The sequence below is a fragment of the Schistocerca serialis genome, chromosome 2, assembly GCF_023864345.2.
Source record: "Schistocerca serialis cubense isolate TAMUIC-IGC-003099 chromosome 2, iqSchSeri2.2, whole genome shotgun sequence".
Taxonomy (NCBI): domain Eukaryota; kingdom Metazoa; phylum Arthropoda; class Insecta; order Orthoptera; family Acrididae; genus Schistocerca; species Schistocerca serialis.
The window spans coordinates 1,128,999,950-1,129,023,659 of NC_064639.1; the positions used below are offsets into that span (position 1 = coordinate 1,128,999,950).

Here is a 23,710-nt window from a genome sequence, read left to right on the forward strand (position 1 = left end):
TCTAATGGCCAGCAGTATGGATGTATTATAGAGCTGAATTACACTTTACATCACCAATCTAAAGTATGCAGCTTTTAGCACACATTTGTTCCACTTTAAACTAAGTAGTTCAATGTGAAAAAATAGAAGTCTTGGGACTAATGTGTAAATGTATTAATAGGGTCATATTTGAATTTTTGCAAGGAAAGGAGGAGCTGTTCTGGATGTGGCAAATATTTTTACAAAAGTTCAACAGTTCAGTGGGGAGGATGGTGTTTCTGACTGAAAAAGGAAAAAGAATCATATAAAGGTATATCTGAAAAGCCTTCATATTTGAGATTTTATCAAAAGAACATATTTCTAATTTCACAAGTGGGAAATAGTTTTGAAGACTTTCATTACTTTTTAATTAATCATTTCCACATGAAGAATGTCTGTTCCATAAACCAATTGACTTGGGTGTCCGCCCCCGGTAGCTGAGTGATCAGCGCGACAGAATGTCAATCCTCAGGGCCCGCGTTCGATTCCTGGCTGGGTCGTACATTTTCTCCGCTCAGGGACTGGGTGTTATGTTGTCCCAATCATCATTTCATCCCCATCAATGTGCAAGTCGCCGAAATTGGCGTCCAATCGAAAGACATGCACCTGGCGAACGGTCTACCCGATGGAAGGCCCTAGTCACACGACATTGACCTGGGTGGTTCCACAGCTCACATGACAAAGGACTGAACTTTTGGGAATGCCCTGACCGTGGAACTGGCCCTCCCATTCTATCCATCTGTCTTCAGTAATACCATACAGTGCATCACGAGCAGTATGATTGAAATGCGGATGAGTCCCATTATTAGGGACAGAAAATGTAGCCTCTGTTCTTAGCAAAATTCACATTTATCTGTTCGCATCTGCTTTTGGCAAAATTCGCATCTTTTTTGTGTTTGTAAGTGATTAGATGTGCTAATATAAAATGTTATCATGCTACTTGAGTGAAGACGAACAAAGTCTTAGTTGTTTGAAACTGACTGTTGAAAAAAGTGGAGATTGGGAAAATTTTGTTTGGATTGTTTGCTTTTGCAAAAACTTCAATGCCTTTTGTGCCGAAATGGCCTTTGTTTTCTTGGTTTGGCAGTATTTCAGATTTCAGTAATGTTTGTTCTGTCGAAAAGCAGCAGCATTTTCCCGTCAGTGAACTGAAGCATCGCAAAATTAAGGTGTTTCTGGACTTTACTTGTCTTTCTCCCCACCCCAGATTTGATGTTACTAAATCTGCAGACTATTAATTTAGACCTTCCGTGGGCATTCATAGCTTTGCGACCCATGCTTGACAACGCTATAAATTGAACTGAGAAGGTACGTAATTAGCATAGGTGTAGAGCCGAACTTACGGTGATTCGATTTTTACATTAGGGGAAGAATTTCAACGCAGTCAAAAAAAGTTACAGATTCGCTTTCCAGTCACTATAGCGCAGAGTGCGGGCACTATTGGTAATAGTGGTAGATAGCCGCGAGTGTAAACAAACTAGAATTTTGACCGCCAGACAGCACAGTAGAGGTGCACGGAAACAAGCCCCACTTCACTATAGCAGAGCAGCGGACTACAGCGGGACTGACGCAGATCTCTTCTGGTGTTGTAAGGGTGGTGTTCGAAATCCGTGATAGACCAGAATTCGCTTCACTTCTTTTTAAAATGCGGAAAGAAAACAACGAGCAACACACTACACAAGGCATTCGGGTACGGCTACAGCGCAATTGCGTGTTGAAGTTAAAAGAGTGTTGTTAACGACATAGTTCAGGCTCAATTTCTAGCCGTATTCAATGCGACCACAATTCAAAACATTCACCACATAATTTGCCACGTTAAAAGTTTTCGCATGATATCATCATTCGAATTTTGGCTAATAAAAAAACGTTCTCGTTCCTTAGTTGTAAAATGCTAGGTCCCGCGCTGAGTACTACTACGTTGCATTACATGGCGTGTATCTTAACTACACCATTCAACCGCTCACAGGTGGCATGGCGCCAAATCATTCTGCGTATTGATACATCGTTGTGTTCGTAGTTCGTACACTTTTTATTCGACAAACAGGTTCTTGTCTACATTATCTTTTCCAGCTAGGCTTCGCCAGATGATGTGCAATATTAGTAACTGAAAATTGGTTACATTTTTGATATTTATAGGCAGAAAAACCTTAATCCTATTCCCAACGTCACCACAGCTGAAGCCCAGGCTATCCGTGATCTGAAGGCTGACCGATCCACCGTCATTCTTCCGGCAGACAAGGGTTCCACGACCGTGGTACTTGATAGTCAGGAGTATGTGGCTGAGGGACTGCGCCAGCTTTCAGACAACACTACATACAAAGTTTGCCAAGGTAATCCCATTCCTGATGTCCAGGCGGAGCTTCAAGGAATCCTCAGAACCTTAGGCCCCCTACAAAACCTTTCACCTGACTCCATCAACCTCCCGACCCCACCAACACCCCTCACCCCTACCTTCTACCTACTTCCTAAAATTCACAAACCCAATCATCCCGGCCGCCCCATTGTAGCTGGTTACCAAGCCCCCACAGAACGTATCTCTGCCTATGTAGATCAACACCTTCAACCCATTACATGCAGTCTCCCATCCTTCATCAATGACACCAACCACTTTCTCGAATGCCTGGAATCCTTACCCAATCTGTTACCCCCGGAAACCATCCTTGTAACCATTGATGCCACTTCCTTGTACACAAATATCCCGCACATCCAGGGCCTCACTGCGATGGAGCACTTCCTTTCACGCCGATCACCTGCCATCCTACCTAAAATCTCTTTCCTCATTACCTTAGCCAGCTTCATCCTAACTCACAACTGCTTCACTTTCGAAGGCCAGACATACCAACAATTAAAGGGAACAGCCATGGTTACAAGGATGGCCCCCTCGTACGCCAACTTATTTATGGGTCGCTTAGAGGAAGGCTTCTTGGTTACCCAGGCCTGACAACCCAAAGTTTGGTACAGATTTATTGATGACATCTTCATGATCTGGACTCACAGTGATGAAGAACTCCAGAATTTCCTCTCCAACCTCAACTCCTTTGGTTCCATCAGATTCACCTGGTCCTACTCCAAATCCCATGCCACTTTCCTCGACGTTGACCTCCATCTGTCCAATGGCCAGCTTCACACATCCGTCCACATCAAACCCACCAACAAGCAACAGTTCCTCCATTATGACAGCTGCCACCCATTCCATATCAAGCGGTCCCTTCCCTGCAGCGTACGTCTTCGTGGCAAACAAATCTGCTCCAGTCCCGAATCCCTGAACCATTACACCAACAACCTGAAAGAGCTTTCACATCCCGCAACTACCCTCCCGACCTGGTACAGAAGCAAATAAGCAGAGCCACTTCCTCATCCCCCCAAACCCAGAACCTCCCACAGAAGAATCCCAAAAGTGCCCCACTTGTGACAGGATACTTTCCGGGACTGGATCAGACTCTGAATGTGGCTCTCCAGCAGGGATACGACTTCCTCAAATCCTGCCCTGAAATGAGATCCATCCTTCACGAAATCCTCCCCACTCCACCAAGAGTGTCTTTCCACCGTCCACCTAACCTTCATAACCTCTTGGTTCATCCCTATGAAATCCCCAAACCACCTTCCCTACCCTCTGGCTCCTACCCTTGTAACCGCCCCTGGTGTAAAACCTGTCTCATGCACCCTCCCACCATCACCTACTCCAGTCCTGTAACCCGGAAGGTGTACACGATCAAAGGCAGAGCCACATGTGACAGTACCCATGTGATTTACCAACTGACGTGCCTACACTGTGAAGCTTTCTATGTGGGAATGACCAGCAACAAACCGTCCATTCGCATGAACGGACACAGGCAGACAGTGTTTGTTGGTAATGAGGATCATCCTGTGGCTAAACATGCCTTGGTGCACGGCCAGCACATCTTGGCACAGTGTTACACTGTCCGGGTTATCTGGATACTTCCCACTGACAACAACCTATCAGAACTCCTTCCCGTTACCCACCAGGCCTCAACCTCCGCTAATTTCAAGTTGCCGCCGCCCATACCTCACCTGTCATTCAATAACATTGTTGCTTCTGTACTTCCGCCTCGACTGACGTCTATACCCTAACTCTTTGCCTTTACATATGTCTGCTTGTGTCTGTTATGTGCGGATGGATATGTGTGTGTGTGCGCGAGTGTATACCTGTCCCTTTTTCCCCCCCAAGGTAAGTCTTTCCGCTCCCGGGATTGGAATGACTCCTTACCCTCTCCCTTAAAACCCACATCCTTTCGTCTTTCCCTCTCCTTCCCTCTTTCCTGATGAAGCAACCGTGGGTTGCGAAAGCTTGAAATTTGTGTGTGTGTTTGTGTTTGTTATTGTTTCTATCAACATACCAATGCTTTCATTTGGTAAGTTACAGAATCTCTGTTTATATAAGATGATGTAACTTACCAAACGAAAGCGTTGGTATGTCGATAGAGACACAAACAAACACGAACACGCACACAAAAATCAAGCTTTCACAACCCAGGAAAGAGGGATGAAGCAACCGTGGGTTGCGAAAGCTTGAATTTTGTGTGTGTATTAGTGTTTGTTTGTGTCTCTATCAACATACCAACGCTTTTGTTTGGAGTGCACACAGGTCAGTCTTGATATACTTGAGAGCTGTCTTCAGGTTTATTGGTTTTGCCCTTAGACACAACTCGAGATCACCAGCATACATGTGGTATTAGTAGGTAGTAGGTAAAAACTAATGACACATCATTTACGTACAGTGAAAAGGGCGTAGGACCTAATACCTAGCCCGAAGGGATGTCCTCCACTGTGACTTTCTGATGCCAGATGTGACACATTGGTCATAGTTGACAGTATCAAAGGCTTTGTTGAAGTCTAAGAAGCACATTGTAGTTGCCTCTTGTGCATCAGCAGCAAGCTTCAAGCCATCTGTTACCTTTATTAAGGCAGATGTTCTGCTGTTATGTTTATGGAAGCATGATCAGTATTCGTCTAGTAGGTCATTTGTAGTTTGGTAGTTTGTTACTGATCATTAGCTATATATTCTGAGGCCTTGGACAGTGCTGGTAAAATGCAAGTAAGTTGGTAATCAGAGGGTGCAGTGGTTACATCCTTTTTGGTAATGGATTAACTAGTCCCTGTTTGAGAGCCTCAGGGGAAATGCTTGCAGTTAAGGAGTGGGTAAACATATCTGTTATAGCGGGTCAGTAATAAGCTTCATAATTTGAACTGTGATACTCCTGTGTCCAGTAGTTACTGATCTGATATGCTTGATAGATTTTTTGATGGTATTGCATGTAACATGGTTTAGATAGAATTTTTGTTGTACAGTCATTTATCCCCATGTATCTACATCTATACTCTGCAAACTACCATGAAGTGCTTGATGCAGGGTACATTCTATTGTACCAGTTAGTAGGGTTTCTTCCCATTCCATTCATATATGGGGTGTGGAAAGAATGAGTGATGAAGTGCGGAAAGAATGATTGTTTGAATGTCTCTGTGCATGCTGTAATTAATCTAATCTTTTCATCATGATCCACGTGTGATTAATGTTTACAGGGTTGTAATATATTCCTAGAGTCATCATTTAGAGGTGGTTCTTGAAAATTTGTTAGTAGACTTTCTCATGATAGTTTAAGTCTTTCTTCAAGAGTCTACCAGTTCAGTTTCTTTAGTGCCTCTGTGACACTGTCCCACAGGTCAAACAAATCTGGAACAATTTGCACTGCCCTTCTCTGTATATGTCCAATATCCCCTCTTAGTCCTTTTTGGTTCTGGTCCCACACACTTGAGCAGTAGTCTTGAATGGGTCACACAAGTGATTTGTAAGTAATATACTCTGTAGACTTATTGCACTTCCCCAGTATTCTACCAATAAGCTGAAGTCTACCAGCTACTTTACCCACAACAGAGTCTATGTGAATCATTCCATTTCATATCCATCCAAAGTGTTACTCCCAGGTATTTTTACATGTTGGCTGATTTTGACTGGGACTCATTGACATTATAGTCATAGGACACTACATTTTTTTCCTTTCTGTGAAGTGAACAATTTTACATTTCTGAACATTTAAAGCAGTTTGCCAGTCTTTGCACCCTGTACAAATCTTATCATGATCTTACTGAATATTTTGCAGCTTCTTTCAGACATTACTTCATTATAGATAACTGCATCATATGCAAAAAGTCTAGGGTTACTATTAGTATTGTCTGCAAGATGACTAATATACTACATGAATAGTAAGGGTCCAAATACACCTCCCTGTGGCACACCTTAAGTTTCTTCTAGATCTGACAGTGATTCTCCATCCAAGATAACAAGCTGCATCCTCCCTACCAAAAAGTTCTCAATCCAGTTACAAATTTCAGTTATCCTGTATGATCGTACTTTTGTCTGTAAGCATGTAGGTGGTACTGAGTCAAACGTGTTTAACGGAAATCAAAAAATACTGTATCTACCTGACTACAGATGAAGTAATCAAAGAGTCTCTGTTTCATTTGTGGTTCAGGTGTGGTTGTAGGTAGTGTGAAGTACCAGTTCAGTTTGTTGGCAGGGACAATAGAATAAGCTGCAGCTTTTACTTCACCTACACCAAGACCATGCAGGTTTTTCCATAGGGCAGCCGGTTTATTTCTGTTGCCAGTTAATGTATGGCCATGTTTGAGTTTTGCATTGAGAGTCATGAGATGTTATAGTTCCTCAGTTAGCCAAGGTGCAGGTTTCTTTCTTACTTTTCCAGTGTTTAGGGAGGGAGGGGATATATTTGTGATATATTTGTTGTATAGTTGAGTAACAAATACTAACAAAGAGATAGAGGGGCTGGCCAGTACTTACCTCAGCTCAGTACAGCCGATAGATACACATAAAACAGAACTGAAAATTTACATTCCTAGCTTTCGGAACTTTGTTCCTTCATCAGGGAGGAGAGAGGGGAAAAAAGGGGAAGAAGGGAAAGTGGATTCAGTTACTCACAACCCAGGTTATGAAGCAACAGGGAAAGGTAAACAGGGAGGGTAGCAAGGATGGAGGCATGGTTATGCCTCCATCCTTGCTACCCTCCCTGTTTACCTTTCCCTGTTGCTTCATAACCTGGGTTGTGAGTAACTGAATCCACTTTCCCTTCTTCCCCTTTTTTCCCCTCTCTCCTCCCTGATGAAGGAACAAAGTTCCGAAAGCTAGGAATGTAAATTTTCAGTTCTGTTTTATGTGTATCTATCGGCTGTACTGAGCTGAGGTAAGTACTGGCCAGCCCCTCTATCTCTTTGTTAGTATTTGTTTCACATCTTATATGAGATTTTCCATTAATCGTATAGTTGAGTAAGTTTGTTAGTAAATCGATTAAGTTTTTCTTTTACATATGAGAATGGAATACTGTATTGGGAGAAAAATGGAAATATTAATTAGTGTAAATGAATTGTTTCCACTTGTTTTGGACTTTGGCTCAATGAAATGGAGCAACTTCACTGAGTAAAGAGCGGAAACTTTTGAATCACTTGCTATATATCAGAACATTTACTCTGATTCTAAACAGCTATTACTATTGACTTGTGCTATATTTTTATGATAGTTTCTTTTTAGTATCTTGAAAAATGCAGTTTTCATCGTAGTGTGTTTCAGTTTCTGAACCTGTCGCTGGAAACATCATCATCAACATACGCTTAAAATTATAGCGTTGTTACAGGAAAAATACAAAGTTGTTTGGTGCACAAACAGACACAACCGTACATTTACAAAATTCATATTTTACAACAATTGAAATCACGTGATTATGAACAACCAGAATCTCTCATGACCTTGCTGTTGAATGGGCATTATACTCTCTCCAATCTCTGAACAATGACAAGAATTTACAAATACCATATTATTCCATATCAAAGCGAATGATTTTTTTAATGAAAGATAGCAGTTCCAGTGAAGCAACATTTCATTTAATTCTCCCAGGAAATATATGTTATTGGTTGCTGTTAACTTGGATATTCTTCAGAAGTATGCGATACCCTAATTCCAGAAGATGCAGCCCCATTAATATTTCAGCTAGATGAAGCACCACCACATGGGGCAACATGTATCCAAGAGTTATTGGGTTAAGAATATCTGATTTGGTCGATTGGAAGGGACGGCTCAATACCATGGCCATTGAGATCACCAGACACCACCCTGATGGATTCTTTCCTTTTCGGATATGTTATGACCTAGGTGTATGCTGCACCGAACGGGATATTTGCACATTGTATGAAAGAACCATTCAAAATGTTGAATGCATCATCCCTCAAATGCTGCAAAATGTGTGGCTTGTGACAGAGTAGTGTTTGGATATTTTTTTGTGTCACCAGCGGTGATCACATTGAGAGCATGAAATGAAATTATATGTGAATGAAAACCTTGGTTGTATGTGCATAAGTCTAATATTATGTATAAGTCAGTTTTAATTATAGAATTGTGATCACTTAAAATCTGAGTAAGCATTCTGGGACACATTGTATGTAAATGTCTTTTTCCTCTTTCCCTTGCTTATATCATGCCCTCTTTTTTTTTTTTTTTTTTTTTTTCCAGGTACGATCACTATGCGATAATGTGTGAACTGTTGGCAACCTCTCTACCAAGTCTCGCTGTGTGTCTGAGAATCTGGATGGCAGGCACTTACAGCAGTGATATACATACAACTGTAGCCAAAGCTCTTGGCTACTATGACACACCACTTTTCCTCAACCCTTTCCCAAGGTGAGCAATTTGTTTTCATTCATTGGTATCAGGATGTATTAATAGTCAGTGGTGGTGGTCGGTTAATATTTATTTTTAAGAACAGTAATTTTGCAAGCAGGTAATGCCATGTTCAGATGTGGAATTTGACATATCTGGCTCGGAGCTGTCTGTACTTCCTACTTTCCACTAACCGCTCCCCCTCCCAGCCCTGGTCCTCCTCATATTTTAATCTTTGTCTGCCTCCACAATTTTTTTCCTCTACTGTACATATCAGTTTCATGTTAGCTGTTTTAACAAACTCTTTATCTCCTTTTCTTGTAGTATTTTGTCTGGAGTTAACCATGAAATTGGACTTGCTTTATCATATTAAATATAAAAACCAGGAAAAGGGGAATGAGTTCAGGTGTTACAGATTTTTTTTACAGTATAGAAGAAATGTAGTTTATTAACAACAGTATCATATATAGGGATGAGTAATTAATATACAAATGAGTCTTATATTCAGTACATGCTTCACAGTTTGTGGGTTGCAGATGAACGAAAAGGAGAAGGCCGGGTCAGAGTGAGTTGTGAAACGTAAGTGTTGGCAGATCTGCTAGTCACAAAATGTGGTACATTGTTCAGTCCATGATATATGTGACACACAAGGCTTAATAAATCTTTGGAAAAAAGAGTTCAGAGTTGAAATCATACAAATTGAAAATATAAATTACCAGTCAGTCACAGTTATTGTTCCTCTCACTGTGCATTATGGAGGATGATGCGTCCACCATCAGGTGGCTTTCTTTCAGTTAATAAGGCATAGACAGTTTGTATTTATGCCTTTTTGACAGCACCTAGTGGTACTGTCTGGAAAAGGAACACAAAAAGATTGTGTATTGTAGGCCCAAATATTTGCGATTGCTTTATTGTGGAAATGAATAGTAATTTTAACGCAGATGTCTATATCTTTGAATGGACAGGCTGCTTTTCTAGTTGCATTTACATCACACGAACTTTCCCTAAACTGAAATAATTATGGTGCACTAGATGCTAGCAAGTGCAAAGAGCATATAAAGTAATAACACTGCCAAGAGTGGGAAGTGTTATATAACATGTTATTTATTAGAAAAAGATGATGTGACTTACCAAACGAAAGCGCTGGCAGGTCGACAGACACACAAACATACACACAAAATTCTAGCTTTCGCAACCAACGGTTGCTTCATCAGGAAAGAGGGAAGGAGAGGGAAAGACGAAAGGATGTGGGTTTTAAGGGAGAGGGTAAGGAGTCATTCCAATCCCGGGAGCGGGAGGACTTACCTTAGGGGGAAAAAAGGACGGGTATACACTCGTACACACACACATCCATCCACACATATACAGACACAAGCAGACATATTCAAAGGCCTTTGAATATACACTCGTACACACACACATCCATCCACACATATACAGACACAAGCAGACATATTCAAAGGCCTTTGAATATGTCTGCTTGTGTCTGTATATGTGTGGTTGGATGTGTGTGTGTACGAGTGTATACCCGTCCTTTTTTCCCCCTAAGGTAAGTCCTCCCGCTCCCGGGATTGGAATGACTCCTTACCCTCTCCCTTAAAACCCACATCCTTTTGTCTTTCCCTCTCCTTCCCTCTTTCCTGACGAAGCGACCGTTGGTTGCGGAAGCTAGAATTTTGTGTGTATGTTTGTGTTTGTTTGTGTGTCTATCGACCTGCCAGCGCTTTCGTTTGGTAAGTCACATCATCTTTGTTTTTAGATATATTTTTCCCACGTGGAATGTTTCCCTGTATTATATTTTATTTATTAGTATATAATTTCGCTTCCTTTCACTGTAGATACTTGGTGAAACATTTGTGTATGAAGAACCACTCTGTCATTAATTAATGAGTGAAAAACTGGCATATAAGCGTATTTTTCCATATTATCCACATCATCATCATCATCATCATCATCATCATCATCATCATTATTATTATTGTTATTATAGTAGTTGTTACATTTCCCAAGGACATGGTTTAGGTCCTCTCTATTCCTAACCTATCTAAATGGTTTAGGAGATAAACTGAGCAGCCCTCAGAAATTTTTGAAGATGATGCTGTCATGTACCATCTAGTAAAGTTATCAGAAGATTAAAAACAATTGTAAAATGATTTGACAAGATATCAGTGTGGTGTGATTAGTGGCAATTGACACAAAACAACGAATAGTTAAGGTCTTGCACATGAGTATTAAAAGGGATCTGCCAAATTTCAGTTACATGATAAATTGTACAAATTTAAAGGCCTCCAGTTCAACTAAATACCTAGCAATTATAATTACAAACAAACTAAACTGGTACTGTCAAATAGAAAATATTGTAGTAAAGGCAAACCAAAGACTGTGTTGTTTGCATGATATGTGATCCTTACCATATGGGATGAATGAGGGGCATCAGAAAAGTTCAAAGATCAACTTATTTTGTATTGTTGTGATAAAGGGGAGACAGTGTCACCAAATGTTATTAAACTTCCACAAGAGCAATATTATTAAAATTCCATGAGAGCACTTTAGGTGAGATTGTCGTACTATTCCTGGAAGCTCATTTCCCATTTCCGTAAGTTCTTTCTTCACTTATCCTTTATGATATGTTTTTGTGTTGTATTATATCTGTTCATTTAATTTTTAGCTTCCTTCTGAGTAGCACATTTAAAATGTTTCAAATTTCTTGTTTTTCAGTCTTCTCTTCCATACAATGTGACCCTACATACCAAAATTTTTTTTCGATACAGGTCAATATTTGATAGCAGCAAATCTCTTTTTGTACATTCTTTTTAAAAATAATTTGTTTTATTTTACATCTACTTAAAGTAATTCTGTATCTCTGTACTTTATTCCTATGCCTTTCAAATTTTGTACATCTTATTCCTTCTTATACTTCTTACAAAGGCATTCAATTAGATTTAATCTAGACTTTGGCATTTTTGAAGCTTTCCAGCATGTAGGGCAGATGTTAATGCCACTGTTATATAGTTTCAGCACAGGGATAGTGAAGCTAGTGCTGGCAGTTTCTGCTCATGCAGCATATGGCAAGTGAAATATTCAGATATTTAATTTTCCATCATGATAACGGTTTCCCCACAACACAAATGAATAAAAGACTTACTTTAATAGTTTACAACAAAACTTATTTCAATAGAATAAAAGGTGATTTGAAATCAACTTGCTTGCCCCAAACGTCATCAAACAGTAAGATATCAAACACTTTGCATATTAGAATCAACTTTGTGTGTGTGTGTGTGTGTGTGTCTGTGTTTGTTTGGTTGTTTGCATGCAGGTGCAGGCTTATGCTGCATAGATTTAGAATTTCATGGGTATGATGAGAATGCAGGAGTATGTTGGCAGATATGAAAGCAAGAAGAAACACAGTTAACTAATTATTTGATGCCATGCAGTAATCAATTCATTTCATGCTCGAACAGTCCACGGGTATACTGCCGGTTCATAGTGTCCAACGGGCACAATATTTCGGCGATCCCATCGTCAGGTGCGCAGACGAACTGAGCTCCTGAGGGCGGGCGGCCGATTTAAATCCCCTCCCCCCGCGGGCGGCTCTCTTCGCTGCTTGCACCCTTGTGCCGGCGGTCGTGAAGACGTGGGTGTCGGAATCTGTCGTAGTGTCGATGTGCTTGCTATGTCCGCCCTGGTCGCCAGTTTGTACTTCTTGTCCGTGGGGGGAGAGTATTTAAATCGGCCGGCCGCCCTCAGGAGCTCAGTTCGTCTGCGCACCTGACAATGGCGACATGTCTGATCGCCGAAATATTGTGCCCGTTGGACACTATGAACCGGCAGTATACCCGTGGACTGTTCGAGCAACAAATACGCCGGGAGAAACTGAAGAATCACAATTCATTTCATGATTCAGAAGATAAGAAACTGAAAATTACATTCATTAACACAGAAATGAAATGTGTGCTATGTGTAATTCTGTGCCTTCGTATGTTTTTCACTTTACATACAGGGTGTCCCAGGAGGAATGGTCAATATTTAGGGATATGACATCAACAATCATTTAAAGCAAAAAGTCTAGTAAACAAAGGCCCAAAAATGGATACTTTAATAAGACTTATGACCACTTCTTCATCTTCAATATTGTGAAACGAATCTCTTCTACTGCATGCTCTTTGCTTTCCATATTTTGGGAGGCGGTAGTATACACCAAAGCAAGAAAAAATGTCTTAGTAAAAGTGGGTTCTAAAATGCGTGCCTTAAGAGCAATGACCAGTCTTTCAATATACAAGTTGTGTTTCACAGTAGTGAAGATCAATAAATGCTCATAGCTCTTAAGGTATGCACCTTAGAGCCAACATTTCCTGGACATTATTTCCTTGTTTTGGTCCATACTACCACATTTCAGAACATGCAAAGCAAAGAGTTTGCAGTAGAAGAGATTTGTCTCACAGTACTGAAGATGAAGAAGTGCTCATAGCTCTTCATCTACATCTACATCTACATCACTATTCTGCAATTCATACTTCATTGCCTGACTGTGAGGGTTCTTCAAAACACTTTCTAACTATTTCTCTACTAGTCCTCTCTCTAACAGCATGTGGGTGAAATAAACACTTAACTCTTCCTGTATGATCTCTGATTTCTGTTATTTTGTTACAATGATCATTTCTCCCTATGTAGGTTGATAATAGTAAAATATTTTTACATTCAGAAGAGAAAGCTAGTCACTGAAATTTCATGAGAAGAGCTCGGTGCAACAAAAAACACCTCTTAATGTATGTATTTTATAGCCTTTTTTGCTTCAAATGATTGTTCCAGCCATATCCCTGTGTACTGATCATTCCTCTTTGGCCACCCTGTATAATGTTGTTGTTGTTGTTGTGGTCTTCAGTCCTGAGACTGGTTTGATGCAGCTCTCCATGCTACTCTATCCTGTGCAAGCTTTTTCATCTCCCAGTACCTACTGCAACCTACATCCTTCTGAATCTGCTTAGTGTATTCATCTCTTGGTCTCCCTCTACGATTTTTACCCTCCACGCTGCCCTCCAATACTAAATTGGTGATCCCTTGATGCCTCAGAACATGTCCTACCAACCGATCCCTTCTTCTGGTCAAGTTGTGCCACAAACTTCTCTTCTCCCCAATCCTATTCAATACTTCCTCATTAGTTATGTGATCTACCCATCTAATCTTCAGCATTCTTCTGTAGCACCACATTTCAAAAGCTTCTATTCTCTTCTTGTCCAAACTATTTATCGTCCATGTTTCACTTCCATACATGGCTACACTCCATACGAATACTTTCAGAAATGACTTCCTGACACTTAAATCAATACTGGATGTTAACAAATTTCTCTTCTTCAGAAACGCTTTCCTTGCCATTGCCAGTCTACATTTTATATCCTCTCTACTTCGACCATCATCAGTTATTTTGCTCCCCAAATAGCAAAACTCCTTTACTACTTTAAGTGCCTCATTTCCTAATCTAATTCCCTCAGCATCACCCGACTTAATTAGACTACATTCCATTATCCTTGTTTTGCTTTTGTTGATGTTCATCTTATATCCTCCTTTCAAGACACTGTCCATTCCATTCAACTGCTCTTCCAAGTCCTTTGCTGTCTCTGACAGAATTACAATGTCATCGGCGAACCTCAGAGTTTTTATTTCTTCTCCATGAATTTTAATACCTACTCCGAATTTTTCTTTTGTTTCCTTTACTGCTTGCTCAATATACAGATTGAACAACATCGGGGAGAGGCTACAACCCTGTCTTACTCCCTTCCCAACCACTGCTTCCCTTTCATGTCCCTCGACTCTTATAACTGCCATCTGGTTTCTGTACAAATTGTAAATAGCCTTTCGCTCCCTGTATTTTACCCCTGCCACCTTTAGAATTTGAAAGAGAGTATTCCAGTCAACATTGTCAAAAGCTTTCTCTAAGTCTACAAATGCTAGAAACGTAGGTTTGCCTTCCTTAATCTTTCTTCTAAGATAAGTCGTAAGGTCAGTATTGCCTCACGTGTTCCAGTGTTTCTACGGAATCCAAACTGATCTTCCCCGAGGTCGGCTTCTACTAGTTTTTCCATTCGTCTGTAAAGAATTCGTGTTAGTATTTTGCAGCTGTGACTTATTAAGCTGATAGTTCGGTAATTTTCACATCTGTCAACACCTGCTTTCTTTGGGATTGGAATTATTATATTCTTCTTGAAGTCTGAGGGTATTTCGCCTGTTTCATACATCTTGCTCACCAGATGGTAGAGTTTTGTCAGGACTGGCTCTCCCACGGCCGTAAGTAGTTCCAATGGAATATTGTCTACTCCGGGGGCCTTGTTTCGACTCAGGTCTCTCAGTGCTCTGTCAAACTCTTCATGCAGTATCTTATCTCCCATTTCATCTTCATCTACATCCTCTTCCATTTCCATAATATTATCCTCAAGTACATCGCCCTTGTATAGACTCTCTATATACTCCTTCCACCTTTCTGCTTTCCCTTCTTTGCTTAGAACTGGGTTTCCATCTGAGCTCTTGATATTCATACAAGTCGTTCTCTTATCTCCAAAGGTCTCTTTAATTTTCCTGTAGGCAGTATCTATCTTACCCCTAGTGAGATAGGCCTCTACATCCTTACATTTGTCCTCAAGCCATCCCTGCTTAGCCATTTTGCACTTCCTGTCGATCTCATTTTTGAGACGTTTGTATTCCTTTTTGCCTGTTTCATTTGGTGCATTTTTATATTTTCTCCTTTCATCAATTAAATTCAATATTTCTTCTGTTACCCAAGGATTTCTACTAGCCCTCGTCTTTTTACCTACTTGATCCTCTGCTGCCTTCACTACTTCATCCCTCAAAGCTACCCATTCTTCTTCTACTGTATTTATTTCCCTCATTCCTGTCAATTGCTCCCTTATGCTCTCCCTGAATCTCTGTACAACCTCTGGTTCTTTTAGTTTATCCAGGTCCCATCTCCTTAAATTCCCACCTTTTTGCAGTTTCTTCAGTTTTAATCTACAGGTCATAACCCTGTATAATGTTGTTGTTAAATATTTGTAATGTAGACCACTATGCCTGCTCTTTGAGGGATTAGGTCGAGATTGCCAGAAGACTTATGAACTATATTCGAAATCGAATGTTACAAGTGAAATACACACTTGACTACCCAGAACTTCCATGTTAGTTTACGTAGCTGTGTAAACAAAAGCAAGAAGAAACTCTAAAGAACAAAACTATCAAATGTAATGTTCCATTTATGGTTGTAACACTAGAACCAATGGCAGACTCCATATTACATATTCAATTGTTGAGTAATATACTGTGACACAAATTTATCTGTCATCATGTTATTAAATCAACTGAAATTATTGCAAAGTTTTACTTGCATCCCTAGCCTCATATTGTCATTTTTTTTTTCTTTTGGCCTTTTCCTATTGCTCTGGAGATGAGACACCGAGGTAAATGCATGTATTCTGCATGGCAAAACATCCAGGATTCCATTCTTCCAGACTCATTGGTCCTGAATAAATGCCAATAATAATACCAACAATAAAAAAATTATTGAATGTAATTTATTGTATTACAGAAGTAGGTTGACAATTTAAATATAAAAATAGACTGATCGTTCAGATGGTGCAGTGAAAGTGTTTTCTTAGCATTTTGTTACTGAATTCTGTCTTGACTGTTTCCAGAGAAAAAAGAAAGAGGCAAAGCAATACACACTAGTAGTCAGAGATCCAAACCAGCAACAGTACTTGTGGTATACACACATATTTACAGACTTCTAGTTAGACATAATCATTAGATTTACTCCTGGTATACAATACTTTTTTTTACAAATAACTTATTAAAATAATGTAATGCCACACTGTACACTCATATCTCACTTTCGGTCACTACACACACTACACACACATGGTTTCATCTCTGGGCCATTTTCTGTACCGCAACTTCCCATTCACTATCCTGAAAAACTGAGTCAGCATCCCTCCATAATGAGTAAGATGTTGAGCTCAGAAAGAGGAAGAGGTGTTAGTATTGTGCTATGCATAGACTGGGGGTAAGTATTTCTAGAAAAGAAAAAAGGAGGGAAAAAACATAAAGTGAAGGTGTTATGTGTTATGTTGGATGTTTTATAATAATAATAATTGTTATTATTTATTTGTACAACATTTTTTATCAAACCCGTACTCTGTTTTATCTAAGTAATCTTTCAATGTATAAAATATATTGCATAACAAGTACTTTTTAGTGCCATTTTACATAAGTGTATTTTTGCAATTTCTTTAATCTCTTTTTGTAATTTATTGTACAGTTTTATTCCGTGGTAGAAAATGCTGTTTTGAGTTTTATGTTTATTTTTTCTTAGTAAATGTAAGTTGAGTCTATCTCTTGTTGCATGGTCATAGACAGAGCTGTATGTGCAGTAATTGCCAATGTTATTTTTGATGTGTATAACTGACTGGTAGATGTATTCAGGTGGAGCAGTTAAAATCCCCAGTGTTTTGAACAGATTTTTACAATGAGCTCGACTAGTATTTTTGGTTATTATTCTTATGGCTCATTTCTGGAGTTTGAAAATTGTGTTCATATTTTGTGCGTTTGTTCCCCAAAAAAGAATGCCATAGCTAAGAATTGAGTGTACATATGAAAAATATGTAACTAAAAGACACTGCATGTTACACACTGATGATAGGATTCCAAGGGCATAACATGCTGATGGCATTCTGTTTGCAACTACCTTTGTATGTTCACACCACTTCAGCTGAGAATCAATATTCATTCATAGAAATTTTGCGTTTGTTACACAGTCTATAGAGGTGCCATCTACATTTAATTTAACAGTCATTTTTGCTCGTCAAACTGAAATTCATGGCATTAGTTTTCTTTATGTTCAATGTCACTTTATTGCTTATTGACCAGTCATAAACTTCCTCGAGAGTTTCATTTGCTTTCTCGGCAAGGAGTTCTCTTCTTTTCTCAATGACTATAATATTGCTGTCATAAGCGAAGGGAATTTTTTCCCTATGAGTAACACTAGTGGAAAAGTCATTGATGTATATCAGGAATAGTATTGGTCCTAATATGCTACCTTGCGGAACCCCTATATTAATGTATTTTGGTTCTGATAAGTGTTTTACTAAATGTTTAGATCTATTTGAAGTATGTGTTATCTCTACTCTTTGTACTCTATCTGCTAGGTATGATCGAAACCAGTCATGAGCTACCCCTCTTATTCCTAATGCTTCTGATTTATTTAATAGAATCTTGTGGTCGACTGTATCAGACACCTTAGAAAGATCCAAAAATATGCCTGTGACACACTCATCTATATCAAGAGCATCAAGTACAACTTTTGTGAATTCTACTATGGCCGACTCCGTATTTTTGCCACTTCAGAAACCAAACTGTGATTTGCTTAAAAGATTGTATTTATTCAGGTAATTCATTAACCTGTCTTTCATAATCACTTCTATTATTTTTGAGAATAAGTTTGGTAGTTAATGATGCCAGTTCACACCAAGAAATACAAAACCAGTTGAAATTTTAGGGTGAAATGACCTTCCAAGGGTTGAAAAATTAAATTTTCAATTTTGATGTCATATAAACCTGATGACTATTCAGATTCATTCATCAATATGGAAAGAAAATATTACGAGAATTTAGCAGGATCAATCAGCAGCAATGCCGAAAGTGAGTGAATGATTATTAGGTGCCAAAAATCATCAGCAGTATTGCCAAATGTCAACTGAACTAGCAACAAGAAGAACTCCATGGACAGTTTGCAATGCCCTCACTGTTATCCACATCCTGCTCCAGCCAGCCCTTAGCGTAGCTGTGCTACCAGCTGCTGATCTGAGGGACGGCTTCAAACCAACAGCAGATTACACTATTGAAAAATACAAATGAATTGCACATTTTATACTCTTCTGCTTGTGTTGAAGCTTATTTTAACAGAATTAAAATTTCATACAAACACCCATGTCCAAAATGTCAAGGAACAATAAGATACTATGCACTGTTGAACTCAAAGAGACTGTATCTGCATCCGGTATGGTGTCGTATGCAACTATGATATCAGGAGTACCAACAGAAAGTTGAGGTATTATCGATATGTTACTGGCATTGTGTGAAATGCTGGTGTTCTATAGAGCGCCTAGGTAAAGTATAGAATGCCTAATAGATTTGGGCAAAATGTGAAATATAAGTTTTTTTGTGAAAATGGCCTGTACCATTTACACAAAATATTGAAAGGGCACGAGATGAGAAGCCTTTATAAATTAATACGAATTTGAAACTGAAAAAACAAAAGTACAAAATAATGCACAAGATATTCTTTCCAGAAAACAATGAAAGCAGAACTGAGATTGAAGTACTTGTTGCAGTAAGTATTACTTTTCTTCTTCACAAAAAACCACTTTACATTTTGGCAATTTGATCATGTACATACATTTCAAGATTTAAAAAAGAATGCAAACAGAATATTGTTACCGGTAAAACACTAACTGAGTTAGATAACTCACAACCTGAAAGATGAGAGTATGGATACCTTAGCCACCTATCTGGAATCAAAAATGTTTACCATATTAACTCAGTGTGATGCCTTAAGTGTGAATTATTCAGAATATGTCATTGAGATGACAAGAAAAAGTCAAAAGAATGTAGCTGGATCACTCAGTCCCACATCCGCAAACCACTGTTATGATAATAGAGTTGCCAATCAGTGCCTACTGTGTTGCAAAGTCTTGACCCTGCTAGTGTCAAGAAAAATGTGTTTTCCTAGCTGGAATCACGCAAGCGCAGATCCAGTCATCCAGTCTACCGTGAGACACTGTACTCTTCAAATTTCAGATGTCACTGATTTCAAAACGCTGTGACGAACAACTAGCAACTTTAATGATGTGCTGGTATACAACAATGAAGGGCTTTCTGCATAAAGTTCCGGCTGCCTGATGAATTAAAACTAGTACTGTCCTGACCAGGATTCCTATTCTTTTTATTGCCACAATTAACTAATTCCACTACATCAAATTTCAACCTAACCATTTTCTCTGTTTAAATTCTTTAACCTACCTAGCCAACTAAGAGATCTGAGATTCTACAATCTGACCTGTAGAAAACCAGTTTTGCTTTTCTTGATGATGACATCCTTCTGAGTAGATCCTACCTGACGATCCAGACAGAGGACTATTTTATCTCTGAAATTAAAGTGTAGATGCTTGCACAGGACAGACTAGCATGGAAAGCTGCACCAAACCAGTCTCGGGACTGAAGACCACAACAATAACAATAAAAACAACAATAATTTATTTTCTGTTCTACATTACTTGTCTCAATATCTGCCATTTTTTCATTCATGGTGTGACTGAAAGCAGAAACTGTGTTACAATCTTCCACAAGGAAACTATTTTGGAAGAGGTAATTCAGTATTTCAACCACAGTTTGGTGGATGCTATTCATCGAAGATGAGTGTTGGTTCATGGTAATGTGCCTAAGTCAATATGTTACATGAATGGTTTCACACTATCTAGTGGGATAGTGGTAGAGTATAATAGTAGGAGTGCAATCAATGAATATGACATCACTGCACCCTTCTTTTTCCACAGGATGACGATCTGTGATTCACTTGGAACGTGAGTGTCATTGGTGTGGACACAGACATTGCTCAGGTTGGGAGAAATGGTGGAAAATCACTTTAGGAGTTGTGGGAATTATATTTGGTAGGAAATTTCTCATTTCAGGTCACATTGAGAGGTAGTAAAACCTCTACTGGAGGGTATGGCTCAGCTGTTGTGGTGTCAGATGATATTGACTGACCAGAGAAGAAAGAGGTTGCTGGGAAGGGGGGAAGTGAATTCTTATGGAAAATTTTGACAGGTTTGTCATGAACAAAGGTTCTTACAGAGTCAGCAGTGAAGCAGAGGTCAATTTCAAAGAACTGTGGTTTACTGAGTCAAAGAGGCACGCGTAGAACAAATGGAGATAAGGTTTTGAGATTTGAAGCAGTGGTAGACTGTGTTCCTGGCCAGATTCCAGATCAAAAATGTTGTCAATGATCTGGAACAAATTATTATTATTATTATTATTATTATCATATGCATCAATTACAGTAATACTCATTTATGTATAGTACACAATTATGTATAGTACACAATTTTTAAAACGGTTCAGACTACACTCGAATGTTGATGGACTCGATCCAGCGGAGTGCCTCATGGGATGCTTGATGGATCTTCTCAATGCCACCAGGGAAGTGTCTGATTGAACAGTTTAAGAATTTAGTATTCTGGGTTGCTAGAAATAATTACTCAAGAGGACCCTAGAAAACTTTGGCATGGGGTTATGCTATTCACATGCCCACGACAATACCATAGATATGTTTATGGATAAAACTAACACAGGGGAATTAGTCCCCCCCCCCATGAACCATGGACCTTGCCATTGGTGGGGAGGCTTGCGTGCCTCAGTGATACAGATGGCCGTACCGTAGGTGCAACCACAACGGAGGGGTATCTGTTGAGAGGCCAGACAAACATGTGGTTCCTGAAGAGGGGCAGCAGCCTTTTCAGTAGTTGCAGGGGCAACAGTCTGGATGATTGACTGATCTGGCCTTGTAACATTAACCAAAACGGCCTTGCTGTGCTGGTACTGCGAACGGCTGAAAGCAAGGGGAAACTACAGCCGTAATTTCTCCCGAGGACATGCAGCTTTACTGTATGATTAAATGATGATGGCGTCCTCTTGGGTAAAATATTCCGGAGGTAAAATAGTCCCCCATTCGGATCTCCGGGCGGGGACTACTCAAGAGGACGTCGTTATCAGGAGAAAGAAAACTGGCATTCTACAGATCGGAGCGTGGAATGTCAGATCCCTTAATCGGGCAGGTAGGTTAGAAAATTTAAAAAGGGAAATGGATAGGTTAAAGTTAGATATAGTGGGAATTAGTGAAGTTCGGTGGCTGGAGGAACAAGACTTTTGGTCAGGTGAATACAGGGTTATAAATACAAAATCAAATAGGGGTAATGCAGGAGTAGGTTTAATAATGAATAAAAAAAATAGGAGTGCGGGTTAGCTACTACAAACAGCATAGTGAACGCATTATTGTGGCCAAGATAGACACAAAGCCCATGCCTACTACAGTAGTACAAGTTTATATGCCAACTAGCTCTGCAGATGATGAAGAAATTGATGAAATGTATGACGAGATAAAAGAAATTATTCAGGTAGTGAAGGGAGACGAAAATTTAATAGTCATGGGTGACTGGAATTCGTCAGTAGGAAAAGGGAGAGAAGGAAAAAAAGTAGGTGAATATGGATTGGGGGGAAGAAATGAAAGAGGAAGCCGCCTTCTAGAATTTTGCACAGAGCATAACTTAATCATAGCTAACACTTGGTTCAAGAATCATGAAAGAAGGTTGTATACCTGGAAGAATCCTGGAGATATTAAAAGGTATCAGATAGATTACATAATGGTAAGACAGAGATTTAGGAACCAGGTTTTAAATTGTAAGACATTTCCAGGGGCAGATGTGGATTCTGACCACAATCTATTGGTTATGAACTGCAGATGAACTGCAGATTGAAACTGAAGAAACTGCAAAAAGGCAGGAATTTAAGGAGATGGGACCTGGATAAACTGAAAGAACCAGAGGTTGTACAGAGTTTCAGGGAGAGCATAAGGGAACAATTGACAGGAATGGGGGAAAGAAATACAGTAGAAGAAGAATGGGTAGCTCTGAGGGATGAAGTAGTGAAGGCAGCAGAGGATCAAGTAGGTAAAAAGACGAGGGCTAATAGAAATCCTTGGGTAACAGAAGAAATATTGAATTTAATTGATGAAAGGAGAAAATATAAAAATGCAGTAAATGAAGCAGGCAAAAAGGAATACAAACGTCTCAAAAATGAGATCGAGAGGAAGTGCAAAATGTCCAAGCAGGGATGGCTAGAGGACAAATGTAAGGATGTAGAGGCTTGTCTCACTAGGGGTAAGATAGATACTGCCTACAGGAAAATTAAAGAGGCCTTTGGAGAGAAGAGAACCACTTGTATGAATATCAAGAGCTCAGATGGCAACCCAGTTCTCAGCAAAGAAGGGAAGGCAGAAAGGTGGAAGGAGTATATAGAGGGTTTATACAAGGGCGATGTACTTGAGGACAATATTATGGAAATGGAAGAGGATGTAGATCAAGATGAAATGGGAGATAAGATACTGCGTGAAGAGTTTGACAGAGCACTGAAAGACCTGAGTCGAAACAAGGCCCCGGGAGTAGACAACATTCCATTAGAACTACTGATGGCCTTGGGAGAGCCAGTCATGACAAAACTCTACCAACTGGTGAGCAAGATGTATGAGACAGGCGAAATACCCATAGACTTCAAGAAGAATATCATAATTCCAATCCCAAAGAAAGCAGGTGTTGACAGATGTGAAAATTACCGAACTATCAGTTTAATAAGTCACAGCTGCAAAATACTAACGCGAATTCTTTACAGGCGAATGGAAAAACTGGTAGAAGCGGACCTCGGGGAAGATCAGTTTGGATTCCGTAGAAATGTTGGAACACGTGAGGCAATACTAACCTTACGACTTATCTTAGAAGAAAGATTAAGAAAAGGCAAACCTACGTTTCTAGCATTTGTAGACTTAGAGAAAGCATTTGACAACGTTAACTGGAATACTCTCTTTCAAATTCTGAAGGTGGCAGGGGTAAAATACAGGGAGTGAAAGGCTATTTACAATTTGTACAGAAACCAGATGGCAGTTATAAGAGTCGAGGGGCATGAAAGGGAAGCAGTGGTTGGGAAAGGAGTGAGACAGGGTTGTAGCCTCTCCCCGATGTTATTCAATCTGTATATTGAGCAAGCAGTAAAGGAAACAAAAGAAAAATTCGGAGTAGGTATTAAAATTCATGGAGAAGAAGTAAAAACTTTGAGGTTCGCCGATGACATTGTAATTCTGTCAGAGACAGCAAAAGACTTGGAAGAGCAGTTGAACGGAATGGACAGTGTCTTGAAAGGAGGATA

At 39.6% G+C, this 23,710-nt stretch overlaps 1 protein-coding gene across 1 annotated transcript in view; it reads left to right on the forward strand.

Annotated features, from left to right (window-relative positions):
• The window catches only part of LOC126458583 (hexosaminidase D-like), a 236,531-nt gene that overhangs the window by 159,527 nt on the left and 53,294 nt on the right, over positions 1–23,710 (forward strand). Inside the window, exon 8 of the mRNA XM_050095719.1 lies at positions 8,555–8,722. Within this exon, the coding sequence (XP_049951676.1) occupies positions 8,555–8,722 (168 nt within the window). The remainder of the gene's footprint in view (positions 1–8,554; positions 8,723–23,710) is intronic.